The sequence below is a fragment of the Dermacentor albipictus genome, chromosome 5, assembly GCF_038994185.2.
Source record: "Dermacentor albipictus isolate Rhodes 1998 colony chromosome 5, USDA_Dalb.pri_finalv2, whole genome shotgun sequence".
In the NCBI taxonomy this organism is placed as follows: domain Eukaryota; kingdom Metazoa; phylum Arthropoda; class Arachnida; order Ixodida; family Ixodidae; genus Dermacentor; species Dermacentor albipictus.
In genome coordinates, this window is record NC_091825.1 from 17,493,908 (window position 1) to 17,515,671 (window position 21,764).

The 21,764-nt window shown below is 46.0% G+C and overlaps 1 protein-coding gene across 1 annotated transcript in view; it reads left to right on the forward strand.

The window, feature by feature from the left end:
- LOC135906586 (uncharacterized) overlaps window positions 1-21,764 on the forward strand; it is a 695,467-nt gene that overhangs the window by 210,359 nt on the left and 463,344 nt on the right. The window contains exon 5 of the mRNA XM_065438042.1: window positions 18,548-18,686. Within this exon, the coding sequence (XP_065294114.1) occupies window positions 18,548-18,686 (139 nt within the window). The remainder of the gene's footprint in view (window positions 1-18,547; window positions 18,687-21,764) is intronic.

The window sequence follows — 21,764 nt, forward strand, 5'->3', positions numbered from 1 at the left end:
ATCTTTCCCATATCTACAGCGACTCAATAGCCGCTATCAGAGCATTCCAAAAGGGCACGGTCTGCGCACAGGCTCTCAGGATTGTTTCAAAGAAAGAGATTAAGAACCACTTCATATACTGGTTCCCGGCACACTTAGGACCAAAGATCGGCGACGTCCCCAACCTTAACGAGGCGGCACACGAGGCTGCGCGCGCGCTTACAGACCGCGCGGCTTCACCCAACCACTCGGAGAATAAGGACGCGCCCACTACATACAATGAAGTCACTAAACACTACTACCTACAACGCAGACAGTATAGCACGCCACACCGCACGCTCACTCGAGCTCAAGGGGATACACTCAGAATGCTACAAACAGACACATACCCCACTCAAAACAGATTACACCATTACATGCCTGAGCTCTACGACAAGTCTCATTGCACCGATTGCAATACATCCCTTAACGTATATCATTTACTCTGGCCGTGCTCGCAAGCTCACGTAAACTACAACCAGGACAAGCGCAAGTTTGAAGAGGCAATCCGGAGTGAAGAACTCGCTCTCCAACTCTGGGCCGTCCAGCAGGTCCACGACGCCGCCAGGAAACTCAACCTCCCGGTTCCGTCGTGGGAGACGCCCACTCCATGAGAGCCCAAAGCTCTCGTGGCCTGCAGGACCTGAATAAAGTTGATTGCCTTCCTTCCTAAGGGGAATTTTATAAACCACATCCATACGACAGTCAGTAAAACTGTTGTTCCTATTGTGCTTCACTGTACAGATATCTGTTCGTGTTTTGCCTTTTACCGGGTCCTTTTTATTCTGTACGGCAGCGCATATCATACCTAGCTTATTGGGAGCAGTGAAAGCAACTCTAACATCATATCTACTTGCAACTTTTTTAAGCCTGTGCGACACTGAATGAATATACGGAATAGCCACTACTCTTTTTTTGCTATTACTTCTTTCTGTAATCACGTCCGTCCCTCTCGAAACCGACTTCTTTAGGCGCTCAGCCACAGTGGCCACTGCTACACTAGGATAACCTGCTTCTAATAGCCGATAACCTGCTTCTTATGGGGGACGCTGCGGCAGCCATTGGTGTGGCCTTGGCCACGTTCTTCTAGGTTTTCACAATAAGAAGTCAGAGCTTCGGGGGCAGCTGTTGCAGTCGGCGGCTTGCTCGATATTCTGCGACGATGTTGGTGTTCTCTTTCGGTACGGGCTTGGATCACGACTTGTCGGGGGTGTCCGGTACATGAACGAACTAGCACCTCCACCACATTTCATGCGGTAGTGCAAATCGAGGGCACAGCAACAACAATCTGAATAATTAAACTAACATCAAAGTAAATACACCTGGTAGCGAAGCTTTCGTAGCAGCCCTTATGCTCAAAACATGGTGGTTCATTGGCGGTTGATGGGGCTTAGCGCCATCTGTATGTGGAGGGTACACTTCCGGCGGAAGATAATGTCACGCCATATCTGTCAAAAACAGAGGTGACGCAATTTTAATTTCGAAGGCGCAAAATTTGTTTTGTTGGCCTGCCTTTAGAGCCATAGATTGAAATGCCCCGCCATTCGACTTGATGGGAGTTTCGAACTATCAGCGCGGAAAGTGACGCAGGCAAAGGCCAGCCGTACGGTTGTTGAAATTGCACCCCTGCACAGAACATACTTTCTTTGGAGGCCGACGAAAACTATAGGAGTAGAGTGCTGATCCTATCGTCGGATGCCAAGCCGGTCGGGCAGTGCAGTCGCGCGATAACAACTACACAATTATCTAGAGGTTGTAACGCACCATTTTCGAGTGAACATGTTAAGAAGCGATGTAGCTACCCGCCTCACCTAATTCAGACAAAATTCGACGTGTAATAAAGCACAACGTCTGAGGGGGGCGTATTTCAACAGGTGAACTTTACGAGCGCATCTTTCTGCTCATTTCGAGAGGTGCATTGCATTGCGAGCGATAACGGCGTCAACGCCCTCTCTAACCATGGGCGCTGAAAAGTAATGTATCTATTAATAATAATAAAATTAAATAAACTTGTATTTTCTTAACTCATCACGAATGTATAAAATTAACCAGGAATTTGGATTTCTTTGAATGAATTTAACGATGTCTCGCTTGAATTAAAATGCGCTTTTTCCTTTCCCAATATTTCTTCCCTCCAAACAGAGTCCCGCTTCAATCGCTGCTCCGATAACAACCTTTGCTGATGTCGGTGACAATTTGTACTAAACCACTTTTCGTCCAAAGCTTCGCGACCTATTTGGGTCGACCTTGCTAACATTATTGGGTGAACCTGTGCCCACAAAACCAGGCTACACTCCAAGCTCAGCGATGGCAGCGAATACAGTAGGCAATCGTCGAATATCTGTGCGGATCGAGCCCATCGGCTTTTATACATTAGTCGTCAAAGGTTCCACCATAGAGAAAAAATTCAACAAGAGAGGGCACTCGGCAAAAACTGGCAACAGGAAACACATCACGCCTAGTGTCAACTCCATCCGTTAGTTGACGCAAGCATCGGAAAAAAAAGAATGTGAAATGAACTTACAGGCAACGTTTCATTCTTCCTATTCTTTACCGCTAAAACTATAAAGTTCTGCGTATGAATGAACTTATACTACGTGACTTATATTTCTTGCATCGCCTAGCAACAAGTTAGCGGCACGCCAGACGCGCCATAAGCATGCGTCATTCGCCAGAGATGCCACCGAACCGTGCGAGGGTGGCTGCGCATGTGAAGCTCGCCTGCTCGGCGACCCGTCTCTCTTGGATGTAGCCCGTTTGTCGGTCTCCTGGCGTTTTCTGGCGTTCTATCCGCATTTCTACACGGCACCGCTGTACTACTGTGCAACAGCAAGGTGAGGAATTTCGTTTGACAGGCTACGACGCACTTCAAGCACATTTAGACTTACTGCACAAAATTGAACCTATATAGTGACGCAGTTATCGAAAAACAGCTCTGCCGTCTAGGCCTAGTTAATTGGAGTTGATTACCCCTGCTGGGAGATGTTCGCGACGCTTTCTATGAGCCAAAGCATTATTATAACTAATTTCGGTAGCTTTTGGGCATGCTAGCCGCACGTCGCTTTCTGACGAAAAACTCGGCTGTGGGACGCAGTTTCGAGTGTACTGAATCTTACCGGGACAATTCCTGGCGCTTTCTCTGACCCCAGACATTATTGTAACTAATTTCGCTACTTTTTGGGCTACCCTTCAAGCACAGTGGCCACACTCGGTGTAGTAGAGCAGTTAGCGAAAAGTAGCTCGGCTGTGTGCCGCAGTTGGTTTCGCGTGCAGAGAATCGTACTGTGAGAAGTTCGTGACGCATTCTCTGACCCAAAATTTAATGGTAAATAATTTTATAACTTTTTAAGATTCATTTGAGGCACCCTCACCGCACCTGGAGTTGTGAAGCTGTTAGCAAAAACGCAAGCCGACCGTGGTGAGTGAGTTTTGCGTGTAATGAATTTTAGTGCGAGAAGTTTGTGACGCTCTTTATGGCCCTGCCTCAACATATACCTCATTTCGGTACTCACGCTTGTCGAAAACGCGTATAGCGACTGCCGAGAGTGAAAACACGGGAGTGTTGATTGCGCCGGCAGGACGCGCAGAAGATGACACCGAGGAGCTCAAGAACATGACATTTCTGTCTTCTGAGCGACGGAAAGCAGGCTTTGCACGCACGAACCTGTCTTGAGTGCTACCAGAAGGCATTCTGCTAGCGTTTAACATGGTCTGGCTGAGAGTCGCTATTGCAGCCACCTCTGTGTACTTGGCACACCATCGCGTCGACTGAGGCCAAGTTGTTTTGGAAAGTTGTTTTGGAAACGCGTAGTCACCTGTGGATTTGACCCGCCATGGTTGCTCAGTGGCTGTGATGTTTGGCTGCTGAGCACGAGGTCGCGAGATCGTATCCCGGCTACGGCGGCCGCATTTCGGTGGGGGGAAATGCGAAAACACCCGTATACTTAGATTTAGGTGCACTTTAAAGAAACCCACGTTGTCTAAATTGGCGGAGCCATCCACTACTTCGTGCCTCATAATGAGAAAGTGGTTTTGGCACGGAAAACCCCATAATTTTTTTTCACCCTTGTATTTGTGTTCTCAAAGTGCAGGAAATTATGCCCGGGATGGGAGGGATGCTTGAAAATACGAAGCTTTCTTTACATTTTATGGCATTTTTGGGAAGAGTGTATTTGCTACGAATTGTATGTAAAAGTGAATTTATCTGTAATGCCGCTCATTCACCACTCACGCACGTTTCGCTTCTATACGCAATACTCCTGTTAGGTGAATATGCCGAAATCATACATGCTTGTAATTTATCTTTTTTTTCAGCTCATGGCGTCCGGTGGAGCTTCATACAGAAAAAAATGCTGCTCACCTGGTGCCACAACTTCACATGAATGCACAAGAAGCCCGGAACTAGCATTTATATAAAGCAAAATAAACATTTCATCATTTCAGAAGACGTCTTGCGTTTTCTTTATGAAATTGCACGTGACACATATTCGGTGGAGGCTCGTAAAGATCGTTCGCAATCATTTTCACTAAATAATAAAACGATTTCGCGCCGAGGCCGCGCGAGGTTCAGCAGTAGAAGCGAAAAAAGATATATAAATGCCGCACTGATCAACGGAGCCAGCTTGGTGTGTACGAACTGGTGCTCAAAACGCATGCCGAAAACCGAAACCGGAAGGTGTTAATAGCATCCGCTTAGTGCGCTACCGTCAATTCGGCCGCTGGGCACTTTGGGAGTGTGCGCTCTTGTTGAAATTTCTTTCTCTATGGTGCCAGAGTAATCGCTCGTGCCCGCGCATCTTCCACGAAATTCTACACCATTCGCATCGCGCATACCTGAAATCTGATTATAGAGGGTTCGGTGACACCAAACAGTAAAAAGAACCATTGATAAGGTTCGAGAAACTTACGATACATGTAGGCGCGTCCTGCGCTTTGCGATAACCTTTGTTAGACTCTGACAAGTAATGCTATGTTCAGACTACGTTCGTAAGGCGCCGATTTTTCGTAACATGCGTAAGCGGAAACGCAACAAGCGTAAGCGTCTAGTTCAGACTGCGAACGTAAAGGTACCAACGTGCGCAATTCACGCGAAAATCGTGGGTGAGAGTGTTAAAGGGTCGGCAACATTTACGACTGTTATGTTACGACCGTTGCGACACAGCCAATGACCGATAAGCTTTCGGCTTTCAACAACCGGTGACGACACTTCCGTCCTCCCGTCTGCAGACAGCTCCGGGCGCGGGAAGTGCCATTCCGCCATTCCGTGCGCACAATTGGCTGTGTTCGTGAAAATGTTTGCAGTGCGCCTTGCGAGACTGTTTTCAGTTCATCTGGTTTATCCGCCGAGGAAATCGATGGCCGCAAATGCGTGCTCCGAACTTCGATGAGTGGTCTCATTAGGTTTTCAAGGAAGCGGAACTGCTGGGGCGACATGCGCATGATGTTATGAAACATCGCAGCGTCACCAACTCGGAGCTTGGCGAAAAGGTTGTGAAAATCGCCGTCCACGGCCCTGTCGAGAAATACTTGCCGCACCCAAACCCTTCTGCGTCGCCTTCGTCGTCTTTGGGCGATTGAATACATGACTATAAGTTGGTTTTGAGCGTGAATTTCTTCGATCTCGGCCAGCGCTCGCATGTTGGCAGGAGCCATATTGGACCGCTGGTGACGTCGATTCTGCAGCTCCAAAATTTGATTGGCCTGTTGTAAAAGCCGTAATTTAAGCAGCAGTAAATGCGAACAAAGGTGCCGGCTTAACTGCCGTAACGTTTTTTACAGCCGTTACGTTCGATACGCCAAAAGAGCTGTTACGCGCGTTACGACCGTAGTGTGAACATAGCTTAAACAAGTACACGTGCCAATGTAGAGGCAATAAAGTACAAGTTGTAAGGGAAGGTTAAAGAAGTAATGAAGTGGTGGGAATTCACCAAGGACTGAATCAAGAATTTCCACGGTCTTCATTGTTGTTCAAGCCTTACATTGAGGGCATAGAAAAACAAGTGGAACACAGCTAAATAGAGTTTGATTTATACTACATGCGTAGTGGGACAAATGGTGCAACAGAAGTTCCCTGGACTGATAGTTTCAGACGACGTAGTGCTACTAGTGGACAATAAAATAGATTCACAGAAACTTCAGAATAAATATCTGTAACAAAGGGGTGACAATTCAAGACCACAAATCTAGGCCAGAGAAATCGGGAAATATCTTGAAAAAAGAGACGAGAAATTACGTTGTGTCAATTTAACAGCAGGTCATGCCAATTGGCAAGCAACATAAATAGCTCGGCGTATACATAAACGAAGGAAAGATTTACTCAAGCACCCACCAAGAAAATCTGAATATAAAAGGGAACCGGAATGCTGCAATTATGAAACACAGAGCATTGAGGGGCCGCAATAAGTTTAACGTGATGCGTTGAATATAGAGAGGAATAATGGTGCCAGATATAACCTTCGCAAATGCCATTCTATGTTTGAAATCGGATATCTTGTCTGGGTTGGAGTTAAAGGGACACTAAAGTGTAAAATGATTTCTTCTGCATCAGTAAATTACCGTTCTACAACACCAAAAACACCAGTCTTGCAACGATAAGACGTTTGGTAAGCCAGAAAAAGCGCAAGAACGAAATACGGGTGGCGACGCCTACTTAAGTTCTCGCACCTGGGGGCTGTGACGTCTTGGATTTTTATGGCATCTTCTGGGGCATACTAATTTATATATAGCGGTACAGATTGACTGCATTGTGTTCTAAAGGAACCAAATATTAAACATGGCAAGTTTCGGGAAATTTTATTCAGCCAACGCGGCCCAAATGCGAAAACATACTTTGGAATCCCTGACGTCACGCTGACGTCACGCTGACGTACCGGCGCTGGGGTTTCGGCGCGAAATTAAAATACTAATACTTCGACCTTCATTTTATCATCTAATAATCAAACATTTCTTTTATATGACTGCCTGCAGGGTTCTCAAACAATGCTTCATTAGTCTAAACTGATTTATTGTTTCCCTTTAGTGTCCCTTTAAAGAAAGTTCGGTAGGCCTCTTAGCTTTGGGAGCCCAGAGTAAAACGATGAATCTTTCAGTGGAGGGTGGCGTGGGTTGGCCCTCTTTTGAAGTCAGAGTGCAGAGAAAAATTAGTTTTGAAGAAAAAGTCAGGAACTTCGATGAACATAAATGGGCAGCTAATGTGCACAGGTATCTGTAATTCAAAAGCGTGGAACAGAATGTAGGAAGATGTCGAGAAAGTTGGCGAACAAGTACAGGGTAATTGAAACTGTAAATGGACAACCAGGAGTCATCAGGAAGAAAGTGAGAGAAACAGACAGGTAATTACATTCAATGGATGCAAACAAAATGGACCATGAACATTTACAAGAATGAGAAGAAATAAATTAGAAGCTAAAATTTGTAATATGGCACAAAGATAGACCACAGTGTCTAGCTATCTAAGGCTCGAGTTGGTTACCTAAAGACATACTGGAGCAAATATGTTTAATGAGGGGAGACATCTGTATGCTGGAGCAAACATGCGGAGACAACTGAGCACATTCAAATAGAATGCGAAAGGATTCACCCAGGTAGAACCGTAGGCAACGTACACCTTCCAGAAGCGCTTGTGTTTAAAGTGGACGGAAACGTTAACCGGTCAGCAGCCGAGACAAGCAACAGACGTTTATAGTACTGGTGGAAAAAAAGCAGGGAAGACATTGATACGACCGGATCTCTTGTTACAGCTGATAGCTGTCGGTGCAAGGTAAGGTAGATTTGGAAGGAAAACTAAGATTAAATACATGCTACAAAAATGCGAGACGAAAAGCATGTGTATCATACCTCATTCAAACAAGCAGGCACGGTGTCTCTCTGTCATCGCACGTTTCAAAGGGGGTGCCATTGCATCACCGTCATCATAATACATACTCATTCTTGCAGGTCCATCACTATCACCAAGTATGTTATTGCACTGGTTAAATTTTTAAAGCAATGTGTGTCAGAAAATTTGTTACCTACGATTTACGCACAACCGCAGACCTGATAGCATTGAATAGTAGTTAGAATATATAGGAAAACATAACTCTGTTACGTGTAAACTCAGACACGATGCATTCTTGATGCCATTTGCTTTTGGGTGAGTACCCCACGAAAATTTCGACCAACTGGAAGCTCAGAGCTTCGCTGTAATGCGCAACGACAATTTGTCACTTAGCTCAGGCAGTTCCTGTACGCTGCAAGAGTCATCTGCTTGTTTTGTTGTGTTGATGCGAGCTCTGTGGTCAGTGCTGGTGTCGAGGTTTCTTATCGCGAGCACCATGAATTGCCCATGTTGCGTCGTAGGCTGCAAACCTAGCGATTGGCGACATGTAAAACTTCGTCATTGTGTCCCTCTGCAAGGCAACTGGTAAGCTGAGAGGTCGCAGTGAATCGGCTTGTCGATATCAAGGCAAATTCGCAAGGTTGCGAAAGCGAGGCTGTAATGCGGTTCAGTGCAAATAATGCGTGACTGCATCATGCGGGACAAAACACTAGTTGATGAAAACTGTACATCAAGTAGATCACTAATGGAAGCATTAGAAAAGTACAGATATCATTACAATAGGAAAATTTGAAGTCATTGCCTGTTTATTTCCAGTTACGAATAATTATGAGTACGAAACTGTGCAGACTTTTTAAAGTTTGCTTGTGACGATTCATGCTGAGATATGTCGAGATTGCGTTACCGTATTTATCACTATAATGTTGTCAAAACTCTCTCATGTGTGGCGAACCATAATAACCTTATAGTAACGTACTAACCATATAGTATTATATCAGTATCCGATTTTTCGATGGCCTTTTTACAAAATAATATGCTTTAGCCACGGCTTTAAACAGAGGAAAGCTACAAGTGGCCCGCGTGCTGTATTAGTGAAGGTTAAAATGTGGCTTTTGTTAATTATTTCAATATAGCATACATTTTACCTTGACAACGAAGTCACAGATGGGTGTTGGTACTAAGAACACAGTTCTTCAGTATCTGTATGAACCCAGTGCTCTTAATTCGTACAAAACTTTCAAGGCTCACCGGTGTAATGCCTACCGTTATGGAATGACGTCTATAAGTACACTAGGTGCACTCGCAATCGATTGTGACGTGATGTTGTGGCTAATGTTCCCACCTACGCTTCATTTGTACTGTTTGACCTTTGCATGGCTCTTTGTATGCGATATGATGTGAGGGCGCAGTAGAGGACTTGGCTCAAGACGCCTCCAATGACAAACGTTGACTTTTTTCGCCGATAAGTTCGCGCCGCGAAATGTAGCTTGCCTTGCCATGCCTCCACAAGCCACCATTGCAGGACGTATGGGCTTCCATGGGAGGTTCCCTACCATGCTAAATATATCATGGTTAGTATTCGATCGGCTCAAGGTTATACACATTTGCGGCAGTAAATTCACAACGCGGGATTGGCACCGCAATAGAGATGTTAAGGGTGTGTGGTATTCTGGTAAATGCAGGCGGACTGGGTGTCTTGCCAATTGGGTGTAGGCGCAAACATGAGTATAATGCAGAGTGCAGCCACCTGGTGGCACAGACCTGAACGAGACGGACACAAAGTGAAATGTGTATTCCATTTTGCTGCTGGCGTGAATTTTTTGCCGCAGCGTAATAGCAAACACGTTGTGTTTTTTACATCTTTAGAATGTTTTAGACGGGGTTGCAGTAATATAGGTTCTACGTTTTGCTGGTGAAGCTCTGCTGAGAGCGAAGGCTGCGCCACTCAAGTCGTTTAGGTTTGTCATAAAACCCCTTCACCACAGCCCTAATCGTATGCAGTCGCTTAAGTTTACGCCTCTACACTCTGAAACAAAATTACACCCTTTGGTTTGTATCTTGCCACACAACAATAAACGTCATCTCACTTGTCTACATTTCCTTTAATTAACGCTGCGAGCCCGGTACTTTCCAGGAACGAACGGTGTGCGCGTTATCAGCATGGCATAGCATTCCCGAGGGGAAAGTAGCGGGCGTGGGGTTTTCAAGAAAGGAAACGCGCGCAAGACAGATGACAATTATTGTTGTGTTGCAGATATACACCCCCAAGGGTGTACCTTTGTCTAAGATTGTACCCACCCGTGGAAACGATAAGCTCGCCTGCGTTTACCGAATACCAGACACGCACGGCGCTTATACAAAATGCTCGCAATGCAGACTGCTTCTACAGCTCTCACTCGGGATCAACGGCCGGGTGGCTAGCGGAGAGGTTGGACAGGCTTTGTGTGCTGCTTCCAAGACACAGGAAGGATACGACACCACGTCACATCCTGACGCTGAGCCAGTGAAGGTGGAGCTCAACTTCGATCGCTGAGCGATCCACTTCAGGAGAAAATGCATGGCTTGGGAGAAGGGTAACATGTAATCATGAGTAGCTCTCTTAATTTGGGACATTTAACTTAAATTGTAGCACTACTCTTTTACTGTAGTTCTATGCTGCACGTCGAGAAAACTTGTGCAAGAAGTTTCCAGGATCCTTTAAAGAACGTCGTCCCGAAGCTGCGAACATGATGAGAGCAAAAAAAGAAAGATCGGCAGAAACGCTTTACACTGCTTACGTGTGGGAATGCGAAATCATTACACCGCTTGTAGACCTCGGAAAGTCACGAATGGGCTCATGTTATGGACTCATGATGTGGCGTTGGCTGCGACGTCACGTGTCAATGACGTACGCACTAGGCCTCATCTTTATTCAGTCAGATGGCTCGGACGTGACATGGGCCATGACGGACACACTGGGCACAAAATTAGTAGGCAGAATCGTGGAACAGCCGTGGCGTCGGAAAGCGTGCTTGTCTGACAGCCCGGAGGCCTAGGTTTGTTTCTGACGCCAACAAATATGCACCAAATTTTATTTTCAAACCATAAATTTACAGGAAGCTCCCTGAGAAATTCGACGACATTCCGAAAATTTTCTCGCATACTTTTAATCTTTGTGCCATCGGCGTCGGTCACGCCCACGCCGACAGTATTTAGCGCAAACAAAGGCACGTGTAGTAAATAAACAGATAGCAACATAAAACTAACATTCCAGAGTTATCTCGAGCTGGTAGAACGAATTAAAGCGCACATCATGGTTTACATCACGTCGCGAGTGGTTCCACTATGATTAACCAATGCCGCCCGGCACGACCTTATAGTCACATGCCCCAATGCATTGAACAGTGTTACCAGAAAGAAAACAGCGAAGTAAAACAACTGGCAAGTCGAGGCATGACAAGCACTGATAAACATCTTATAAGGCCCGACAAAGCATATCAAACGTTTTTCACTGTCTTCGTGGGCACATTGGGTCGAAATCGCACAGGCTCCGATATTCTATGTATCGTCGCTGATGATTGTAGCATCGGCTGTCCGTCGTTTGCTGGTTCTTGATGTTTGAGCATATGAGTTGTCGTAGTGCTTCCGCGCACTACAGATAAGTAGTCATGTCGAGGCTCCCTTCGTCGGTGACGTGCGATAGCATTGCACATCGAACTTCGTCGCAGGGTCCTGTAGGCGAAGATGACGTACGGAAAGACGGCATTCCCGCGTCTTGTCAGGCGTCGACGCGCACCTCTAGCATTCCGGCGAACGTGTTCTTTATTCTTTCGTTAGACCATTAGACTGCGCGTAGTACGTAGTTGTCATCTGGTGACTTACGTGGCTATATTTCAGGGTGTCTAGGGTAAGCCCAGCTGTAAAATCCGTTCGTCTGTCTGTAATCCGGACTTCTGGCACACCATGTCACATCAAAATGTTCTCGACAAAGAATATGTGTACTTCCACACGCTACATTTGGGCAAGGCTTTTGTTTCGGCACAACGGGTTAGGTAGTCGAGCCCCACAATGATGCACTTATCACCTTTAGAAGTCAGATATAGCCATTCCCGTCTGTTGAAATCGTCAGAAAGCACACTTGATCGCCTGTAGCGATCAGGTTGGCCTTGTCGGTGGTGTCTTGCGTGGCTGGCAGTCAGCATGTCTTTAGGTAATGGGCAACGTAAGCACTCAGGGATTCCCAGTAATACTTCTGAATCTTCAAAAGCGTACGGGAAAACCCGAGAAGCCAGTCATTGGGTCATCACAAAGGGCGTGTAGAAGCTGTGGTCCCAATGCTGAAGGCACAACCGCTAAGTAGTTAGCGCTCACTCGCCTGATGTTTTTCTTTACAACGAAATAACAGTGCAACAAAACGAAGTCAATCCACGCTTCAATCGCCTAGGGACATATGCTCCCCAACCTGCTAAGAACCCCACATGGCTCCTTAGTTCCATGTGTGCTCGCTGTTGCCCGGTGATGTCCCCAGCATTTGTTGCTCCTAGGAAAAAATCATCGCGCTGTGCTTTTTGTGGTGGTAGGTCACTAGGATAGCGGGAAGGGCTGTCGGCATAGCGTATTTTCGCCTGGACTTGTAAATTATGGTGATGTCGAATTCTCGTCCTCTCTTCATCGTGCAAGGCGTCCTCAAGGATCCATTAGGATGGTTCTCCAACACACTGCGTGATGGTCGCTGTCTACTTTGAAAGGCCTACCATTTAGGTAAGGCCGAAATATCTTGGCAGCCTGAATGTGGCAAGGAATGTCTTTTTCTTTGTTGAGTAAATGGCTTCCGCATTTGACGGTGACCAGCAAGCACATGAACCTTTTAAATCCTTGTTCTCTCTAGACTAGGAGGCGCAGAGGCCCCTGGTACTTGCGTCAGAGACGATCTTGATACTCATCGATGCGGACAAGTACTGGTGTGGACATGTACTTGACTTTCAGTGTTTCCCTCCTTACCTCGGCGCATACTGTGTCAGAAAATTCTGAGGCACAGAGATGCGACAGAACTGCTTGTTAAAACAGCCATAGTAGGTACACAGAACAAGAAATTTGCGCGTGTCGTTCATGTCAACAGGCTGGAGAAAGTTAGTAACAGCAGCTGTTTTCTATGGGTGAGGAAGAACTCCTGAGTTGCTGATGAAGTAGCCAAGAAATAGAAGTTCTTCATGAGCGAAGCGGCATTGCTGCAGCTTCAGAGTCAGGCTAGATGAATTGATAGCCTCTTGTACTGTCGCAAGGGGCGTAAGGTGATCGTAGAGATTTGATGCAAACACGACGATGCAATTAACGTAGACAGAACAGGTCTGCCATTTAAGAGGAAGCTTTAGCTCGGGCCCAACTCCGACGCGGCCTATTCAAATACGTGTAAAACGCAAAAACGTTTTTATGAGATAACCCCTGGACTGATTTTGATGACATTTGTTGCATTTGAAAGAGAAACCTAAATTCTAGTGACGGTTGGAAGCGGAATTTTGATTTAGGGCTTGCATTGTTTTAAAACGATTTTCAAATATTTGACCGTTTGAAACAAATAGAAGCACGAAGTTTACAAATTCATAGTTCTGTATGAAGAACAGATATCGCGGTTCTGTGAACGGCATCCGTTAGATCATTCAAAGCGGACAAATTCAATATGTCATTTTACATCTTACGTGATTTTGTTACGTTGGTTACAACGGTTTTGCAAAAGTTGTATTTCCCTGGGGAATAAATTTTGTTATATTCATGTGTAACATATCAATTTTGTCTGCTTTAGATGTACTATTAGATGACATTCACAGAAATGTATTATCATTTTTAGTGGTTGAGTTTCAGAGCTGTAAACTTGATAGTTTAGTTTCTTGAAAACCTTCGATATTTGCCAATTTTTAATAAAACATTGACGACCTAACTCAAAAATTCGACACCACCAGTCACTAGATCTTAAGTTTGTCTTGTAAATGCAACAAACCTCGTCTAATTTGGTGCAGTGGTTGCCGAGCAAAACGAATTCTCCTTTACATGTATTTAGATAGGAGCACTCGAGCTAAAGCTTCCTCTTAAAGCCAGCAACTACCCTGTCCATTACATGCTTGCAACTTGCAGCTCCAGGGCAAAAAACAAGTTGCAATGTATCGAATACATTGACGTCGTCTAGCGTGAGAAAGGCGATCTTCTCTCTAACCCATTTGTTCACTTCGCTTTGCAGTATGGCATCTTTAGGTCCATCTATGAAAAACACTTTGCATGGCATGCCTGGTCCAACACATCGTCTATCCTTAAGAAGGCGTATACGCCCTTCGTTGTGATATAGTTCTAGAAACGGTAATCGAAGAAGAAACACAGTTTCATCCTTTTACCTCACCGAGACTAGCAGACAGCCAGCGAGCTTTTCGAAGGCTTGATGATGTCATCGTGGCGCATTTCCTCGACTTGGTGCATTATAGTGGAACAATCTCGCGTCGAAACTCCGTAAGGGTTCTAGCGCAGTGGTCGAGTGAATTCTTCAGTGAATAGGTGATACTTAGCAACTGGTCCGACTGTGGGGCTGTTATCAATCTCGCACCCATGCTCTGGCGATGCCCCACATTACAGGGTCCCAATCGCATCACGGAAGAATAGAGCTCTGCCATACAGAGCTCAGAACTTTCACGTCAAACTTGGGCAGTCCAGAGATCCCACGATGCGGAGCTTAAGCTCGGCCTACCGGTCCCCACGTGGGAGCGGCCCGCAGCTCTGCTCTAGGGCAAAACTTCTCAGGACCTTGTAATTAAAGTTCATTGTCTGTCTGTCTGTCTGTCTGTCTGTCTGTCTGTCTGTCTGTCTGTCTGTCTGTCTGTCTGTCTGTCTGTCTGTCTGTCTGTCTGTCTGTCCGTCCGTCCGTCCGTCCGTCCGTCCGTCCGTCCGTCCGTCCGTCCGTCCGTCCGTCTGTCTGTCTGTCTGTCTGTCTGTCTGTCTGTCTGTCTGTCTGCCTGCCTGCCTGCCTGCCTACCTGCCTGCCTGCCTGCCTGCCTGCCTGCCTGTCTGTCTGTCTGTCTGTCTGTCTGTCTGTCTGTCTGTCTGTCTGTCTGTCTGTCCGTCCGTCCGTCCGTCCGTCCGTCCGTCCGTCCGTCCGTCTATCTGTCTGTCTGTCTGTCTGTCTGTCTGTCTGTAGCAACTGGTGTTTGTCGAACCGTTGATGACTACGAGATGTGCTCTATGTATAACTGGAGGAGATTTTGAGCTGCGCTTGCTATTGCGTAGGAAAACTGCAATATCAAATGTTGGATTATTAGCACGGGCCATCATTGTAGGTTCGCAGAATCTGAGAACACCAACGTATTGCTGACTCTTGTAGCTTCTTCTTTGCAATCTTCGTGCCCTTTTTAAAGTGTTCAAATTCATTGCCGAAGTTCGTCACTATTACCTACGCTATTCCTGGACGCAATTGCATGATTACCCTTGCGATACCGGCTCAATAGTCGAGCAACTGTTAATCACTCTCAACGATGCCCTCCAAGTCTTCGTTGTCTTCGATTGTGATGGAAATCATCATGCCCAAACTAGGTGAGATATTGACTTGACCTTCGAGCACGTTCAACGCACGTAAAGCCACTCCTATCAGGTGTCATACCTTTGTCTGTGAACAGCGTTATTGAATTTAATTTTAAGTCAAATTACTGCGCCGTGCTTGCTTAGGAAGTCCATGCTGGGTATTACATCCCGTGAGAATTGCTGCAAGGTAAGAAACGTATGAAGGTAAGTCTGGTAACTGTTACCTTTGCCGCAAAGATTCCTGTAGGTGTTATCAGGTGTTCTTCGACTGTCCGGATTTGAGAGCCCGCTCATTCTTTGTTAACGTCCTTCAACTTGGCGGTGAAGGATCAATTGCTGGCCCAGCAATCGGCTCCTGTGTCCTCTAAACCGTTGACTGCGCGACCGTCGAGAGTCTGGCTGCACGTTCCAGTGGGTGATTCTTGCTTGAAGTTTTGGTAGCGGCGTCGGATAACTGCTGTGTCACATTTTCACCCTCTTGTTACTTCGCGTCTTTACGTAATCTCTAGGGGTGTGTTTTTCCTTGAGAACTGCGCCAATCTCGCGGCGTGTCGTTGCTAAATCGTCGAGGTGGGTCTGGCGTCTGCAGCTCAGGATCTTCGACATTTCAATGAACAGCATACGCACCTGCATGGATTGCACTTTTTAGTTTTCTGCATGAAGGGCAAGGGACCGGCCGCAGGTTATGCCACTGTACGGTCGGCGCTACGGCGACAGGTAGCGGCCTCGTTACGTCGAACAATAGTCGTCGGTTTCTCCACAGAGTGACGGGGGCGTAGTCCGCAATCTCAGGAGGCTGTCCGCTAAGCTGTGTATGCGGCGAACCCTCGTAGTTCCACTTCGCGGTATGGGCTCCTGCAGTGGGCCTACTACTCCGCAGAGGTGGCTTATCGGGCGGTGGTCGGGGGCACGCCAAAGGCCTGCCTTCCTTGCTAGGTCGCGCGTGCGAGCTCATAGGCTGGCGATGGAATCACGGTGTTACTGTCTCTTGTCGCGACCGCAGAGGGAAAACGAGAACTCGACGGTGGTATAGGACGTGGCTTCTGGCTGGACTTGCAGTGATGCGGGATCTTCTGGTACTTCCTGGGACCACTAAAATTCTTCGTTGACACTCTCAGCCATCAAGGCTCTCTGGCGCTGTAACATTGGGCAGCACTTCTGCAACTTTTGTCATACCAACACTCTGCTTTTCTAGCGCACGTCGTCGGTGTATATAACTTGAGCTTCAGCGTGTCTTATGGTAAGTGCATCGCGGCTATGTTGCATGCTGCGAATTTGAAGTGTCTTGTTGATTGCAGTGGGCTGCGAACAAACTCGGCAACGGACTGGGGTGGATAGCGCATTAATCTGGCAAAGAGCTGTTCTTTCACACCTCGTATCGGGATACGGGCCGATTCTCCTTCAGATGTGTCGGCGTTGGCATGGCAGCAAAGGCACGTCATCTCTCCCATGAAGACTGTGGTGTTCTCGTTGAGTTGTCGAGCTCAGGTTTCCAAAGAACTTCGGCGCTTTCCTTGCTTTCGGAGCTCGTGAAAGTGTTAAGAAGGTGCTGCAGAACAGGTCCCACGCTGTTAAGGTGCACTTACGATGATCGTACCACGTCTTGGCCGCGTCTTCCAAGGTACATGTCGCACCTTCTTATCAAACTCCCAGTGGTTGAATGCAACGACCCTTTAGTATATTTGCAGCCAGCTTTCCGGGTCCTCAAATGATGATGTGCGGAAGGCCGCTGGCTCGGCGGGCTATTGCGATATGATGGGTGATGCTGGGTCTGCTATTGTGTTTGCTCACTTGGCTTTAATTTCTATATTCTTCTGGAGAAGAGATCCGTACTCCTGTGGCATTCCTTGAAGCCTGATACGATGTTGTATTCGTAGTTCGCACTTCGACCATGGTTTTATGGGGGCGTCCTGTACATGAACACAGACGCACCTCCAACAGATGTCCTAGTGACATTGGAAAACACCACAACAAAACTGTGAACCTCGAAATTGACCTTTGGCTGTGCGCGCAGAAACAATAAAGAGAGCGGCCAGCCCAGTCACCGATATTCGAAATCTGACGTGCGGGTCGAACGCGTCGGCTTTTATACATGATTCGTTGAAGGTTCTAGCGTAATCGTTGGGGCCACATTTATATTGCAAGCGATGTGTGCTCATAAAAGGACAATTTTACTGTTCGTGCCATCAACCCTACCAAATACGTCGTTCAAATCTGTAGAACATTGTTTCATTTAGGGCAATATTGAATTCTATAAATGCTCATTTTGTCCTTCACATATAAACTTAGTACAGTTTAGACGGATAGGCACGAGCTCCTGTGACAACAAACAAGGGATAAAACCAGCAGTAACGTTCGAGAAACCTCAGATACCGAAGGGTATCTTGTACATCTTGTACTAAGCGATGATATTGCAACAAAGATTGGCTTGTATTAAAAGGAAACCTTCAGGGAAAATATAAACAATTGATACACAACGAACCATATTGGAAGTACGCGAAGGGGCAATAATCGCTTTGAGGCGACCATTTGATCGGTGACTTCTGCTACCGTTAAATTTTTCCGCACCGCCCATGCTGATGAGGATGATCCTAATGTTTGTCTTATTATGTAGGCTTCATGAAACGCTGGAAATCGTTTTGTACGGTGCTGCAAAGGCGCACACGTTCGCACGTCTTCGCACCCGCTTGCACACAGGTGACGCACGCAGGCGCCTGCGTTTGAGCCTCGTGCAAATTTGTTATCGAAGTATGCTTATACAAGAAACCAGTTAATTTTTCGTGCCCTCTACCCCGCCAAACCGGTCCTTCGAATCTGTAGAGCTTTGTTTCGTTTAGCGTCAGCATTGAATTGTTTATATCCTTTTGTTGGTCCTTCACAGATAAAATTTTGTATACTTTAGATGGATCGTCACGTAGAAAACCTTGTGATGAACTCCTGTAGGAAGTAACCAATCATGTTTTGCGCTACGGTGTATTTTGTTTAAGAACTTCTGTATCCACTCCTGGAAGCTCAGTGCTTAGAGACAGCAGTCTCTGTAAATAGATAAATATGATAATACCAGAGTATGTATTTGTCGTGGTAATATCATCAGCTATAATGCGCTGTTAAATGATTCCAGATATTTCCGGCAAATGTCTTGTTCAGAATTCTAAAATTAGTCTTTGTTGTTTGCAGGAAGATCGTTGACACAAAGTTGAGTGATGAATCCCTACAAACCGAATATGATAAAAAGATTGTACACTATGGCCTTCATTACATGAAATCTGTGAATTCTTTGACGGATTTCAAACAAAAAGCCGTAAACTATATGAAGGTAAGTGCACAGCGGTTTTCTTAAAAGCGCGTGCTTCCATTGCAACGAGGCAGAAAAGGTGCACTGTTTAAAATTCTCCTAGTCAATCCCGCCCGGCTTACCTGCCTGGATTTTTAATGGATCGACAATTCAACATGATACAGTTCACTTCACCTAAAATATGGGAGAGGGAGAAGCTTCGGGACATAGCAGCTGATGACTGTTATATGAAAAGCCCCAGAACCACCACAATCATTCTTGGCACATTTTAAATGCGCAATATTCTTCAATGAATGAAATTATTTACTGCTGGTACAATCTAAACACACCTGTTAGTGAGCCGAGAAAGCAAGCTGGCATTCGAACACTCAAATCACCCGTAAGTTTCACCAATTACAAATGGTATAGAACATTACAAACTACCTGACAAAACTAGTCTCTGTCATTTACACATGCACTTCGACAGATCAAGACGCACCATACATATGGACCACAAGGCTATCTTAATGGCGCAGATGCGAGCAGGTCGCCATTCGTTTTGCGCTAGAGGTTTCGCGGGTTGCAATGCAATACCACAAGATTTAAATGTTATCCAATGTCAAATCATTTTCTGTTTATTTTACTACATGTGACAGGCAAATGTTGATGTCTTTCGCCAGATTAGTGGCGGACGCTCGGCGGCCTTTATTGCATTTCTTTTTGCTTTTATTCGTTTGCTTATTCATTACCTTGCCACGTTATCTATTGCTATGTGCTGTATGTTGCGTACTCTGCTTTTGTGCAAATGCTTCACCATGTCTGTAACATTTGCTCTGACTTTGTGCTTGCTTACATGCGAGCTTGTTAACCCTCGCGGAATTGTCACGGGGTGCATATGGTTCGACAATAACTGACAATTTTATTTCAAGTCAAAACATTTTAGACGCTCTCGACCACCACGAGTGATTCACTTGTATCATTTTCTTGCGTTACATCCATGGCGCATGCGCTCTGATCTCGCATTTCACAAGTTGCCTTTTTTACGCTTTTGCCATTTGCCTACTCGAGAACTCCCATTTAATCGAACTTAAGTGTTGACTTTTGCTTTCATTGCTGTTGCTTATCTTTAGGCAAAAGTACTTTCATATTGGCTTGAATAGATTTCGAGTGTGCACCTGAGTGCCAGTGAATTCTTTCTTAATCTTCCACTATACTGAATTGCACAACTGTACCATACCTTGGTGATGGCGTCATTTCTAACCACTCCAGCTTTGGCTACTAAGGTGTAGCACAATGTATAGTACAAATAAATAGATAATAACATATAATGCTTCAGCTATCATCTCTGGCTAATATGTCAATGCTATGCGCCGTCGAGACCCCACAAACTGAAAAAACATAGCCCTGTGCTGAGCTTCAGGTCTTCGAGTTCCTCCTTCGTGTGTCGTGATGCGAACAGGCTGCTTCAGGTGGCGCCACCGAGGCAAAAAGCTCTCAATTGGTCTTTTGGTGAGGGACGACAGCGTGGACACCCCGAGAGTCGACTGTGTGTACCGACGCGAGCTCGCCTTTTGTGCACCACTGAACCTTTTCCATTCAGCCGGTGTCGCACGGAGGATGCAGAGCGCAGGAGTATTTATGGTGCACTGAAGCAACTTTCACTTCGCTGCATGGGGTTCGTGCGAGTGAGCGGCGACGATGAAATAACCGGAGAATAGCCAACGAGAAACTGTGGTGGATGGGTAGCCGTTCGTCAAACGCTGGCAACCTTATTTAACTGCAACATTCCAGAAAAATGATTTCGGTTATCTTTGTCAATATAGACTATTATGAGCCAGTACGCAACCGTGTACACGCTTGTGATAGCTCACGGGCCCTTAAAGGTCACCAGCCATTTAAGAATTTTCGAGATCGAAATCTCTTGAATGTGTGCAGTCTCTTTCAAAACTTTCAGAAATGGTTTGCTATGCTGTTTCTGGTACCTGTTCGAGAGCCGCAACATCATGCCACCTGTGCTGCAGCAAATGAGTTCCGTTACTAGCGTTGAGTGTGCTACGAAAATATCGAGACCAAACGGGGGCGCAAGTGTCTGCGAAACCTTCAAGTATAGTGGTTAAGCGATTATGAAAATTGGTGACACTATACAGGTGCTTGCCTAAAGTTGATTCTTGGGGCTTCAAGTCGATGTGAACAATTTTGACAAAGCATTGCCTTATCAATGTTACGTTACACAAAATGTGTGCATGTGCGTGGAGGCTCCTTGGTTGCTATAGTGTGGAGTGAGGAAACGCAAATAATATTGATTCAAGCGCGTGGAAGACGCATTCACAAAAATTTGAAAAATAATTGTACTGCCTTCGGCTCTCGCGGCGTCTGAGAACAATATAGGCTCTAACATAGCATCTAGAGAAGGAGCTCAAAAAGTTGGTGTAGCTTCGTCGTTCTCACAGCCGCGGTTAGAAGCGAAGTTAATACGAAACTTGCAACGCACTATTGGTGAAGTGCAAACTGCCGACTGAGTTTTATTCGATAAGAAAGAAGAACTAGTATGGTATAAAAATGTATATAGTATAAGAGTAGGAAGAGTGATCAGGCGCCCCATCCCTCTCCCTCACTCAAGCGGTGGCAATAGCGACTTTGCACAACGCATGTATTTTTTTTCCGTCTCCACTCAGGGCTACTGTTATGCATAACGTGCTTCCTTTAGAGAATAGCTGGACACAATTGGATGGGATACGGAACAACGCAAATCAGTCGCTGCCGCTTCCAACACGTACAATGTCAAAGCCTATACGAAAGCGATGTTGAAGGACCTCTCGAATGTGTAATATTTTAAAGGCTCCCAGGGCCTTTTGCAAGAGGGGTGGGGGAGTAATCGCGATGACCTACTGTGTATTGTAAAACACGTGTTCACCGATGTTTATCATCAATTCATCATCAGCCTGGCTACGGCCCTTGCAGGGCAAGGGCCTCAACCATACATCTCCAACTACCCCCATCATGCCCTAATTGTTGCCATCATGTCCCTGCAAACTTCTTAATCTCATCCGTCCACGTAACTTTCGGCCGCCCCCTGCTACGCTTTCATTCTCTTGGAATCCAATCTGTAACGCTTAATGA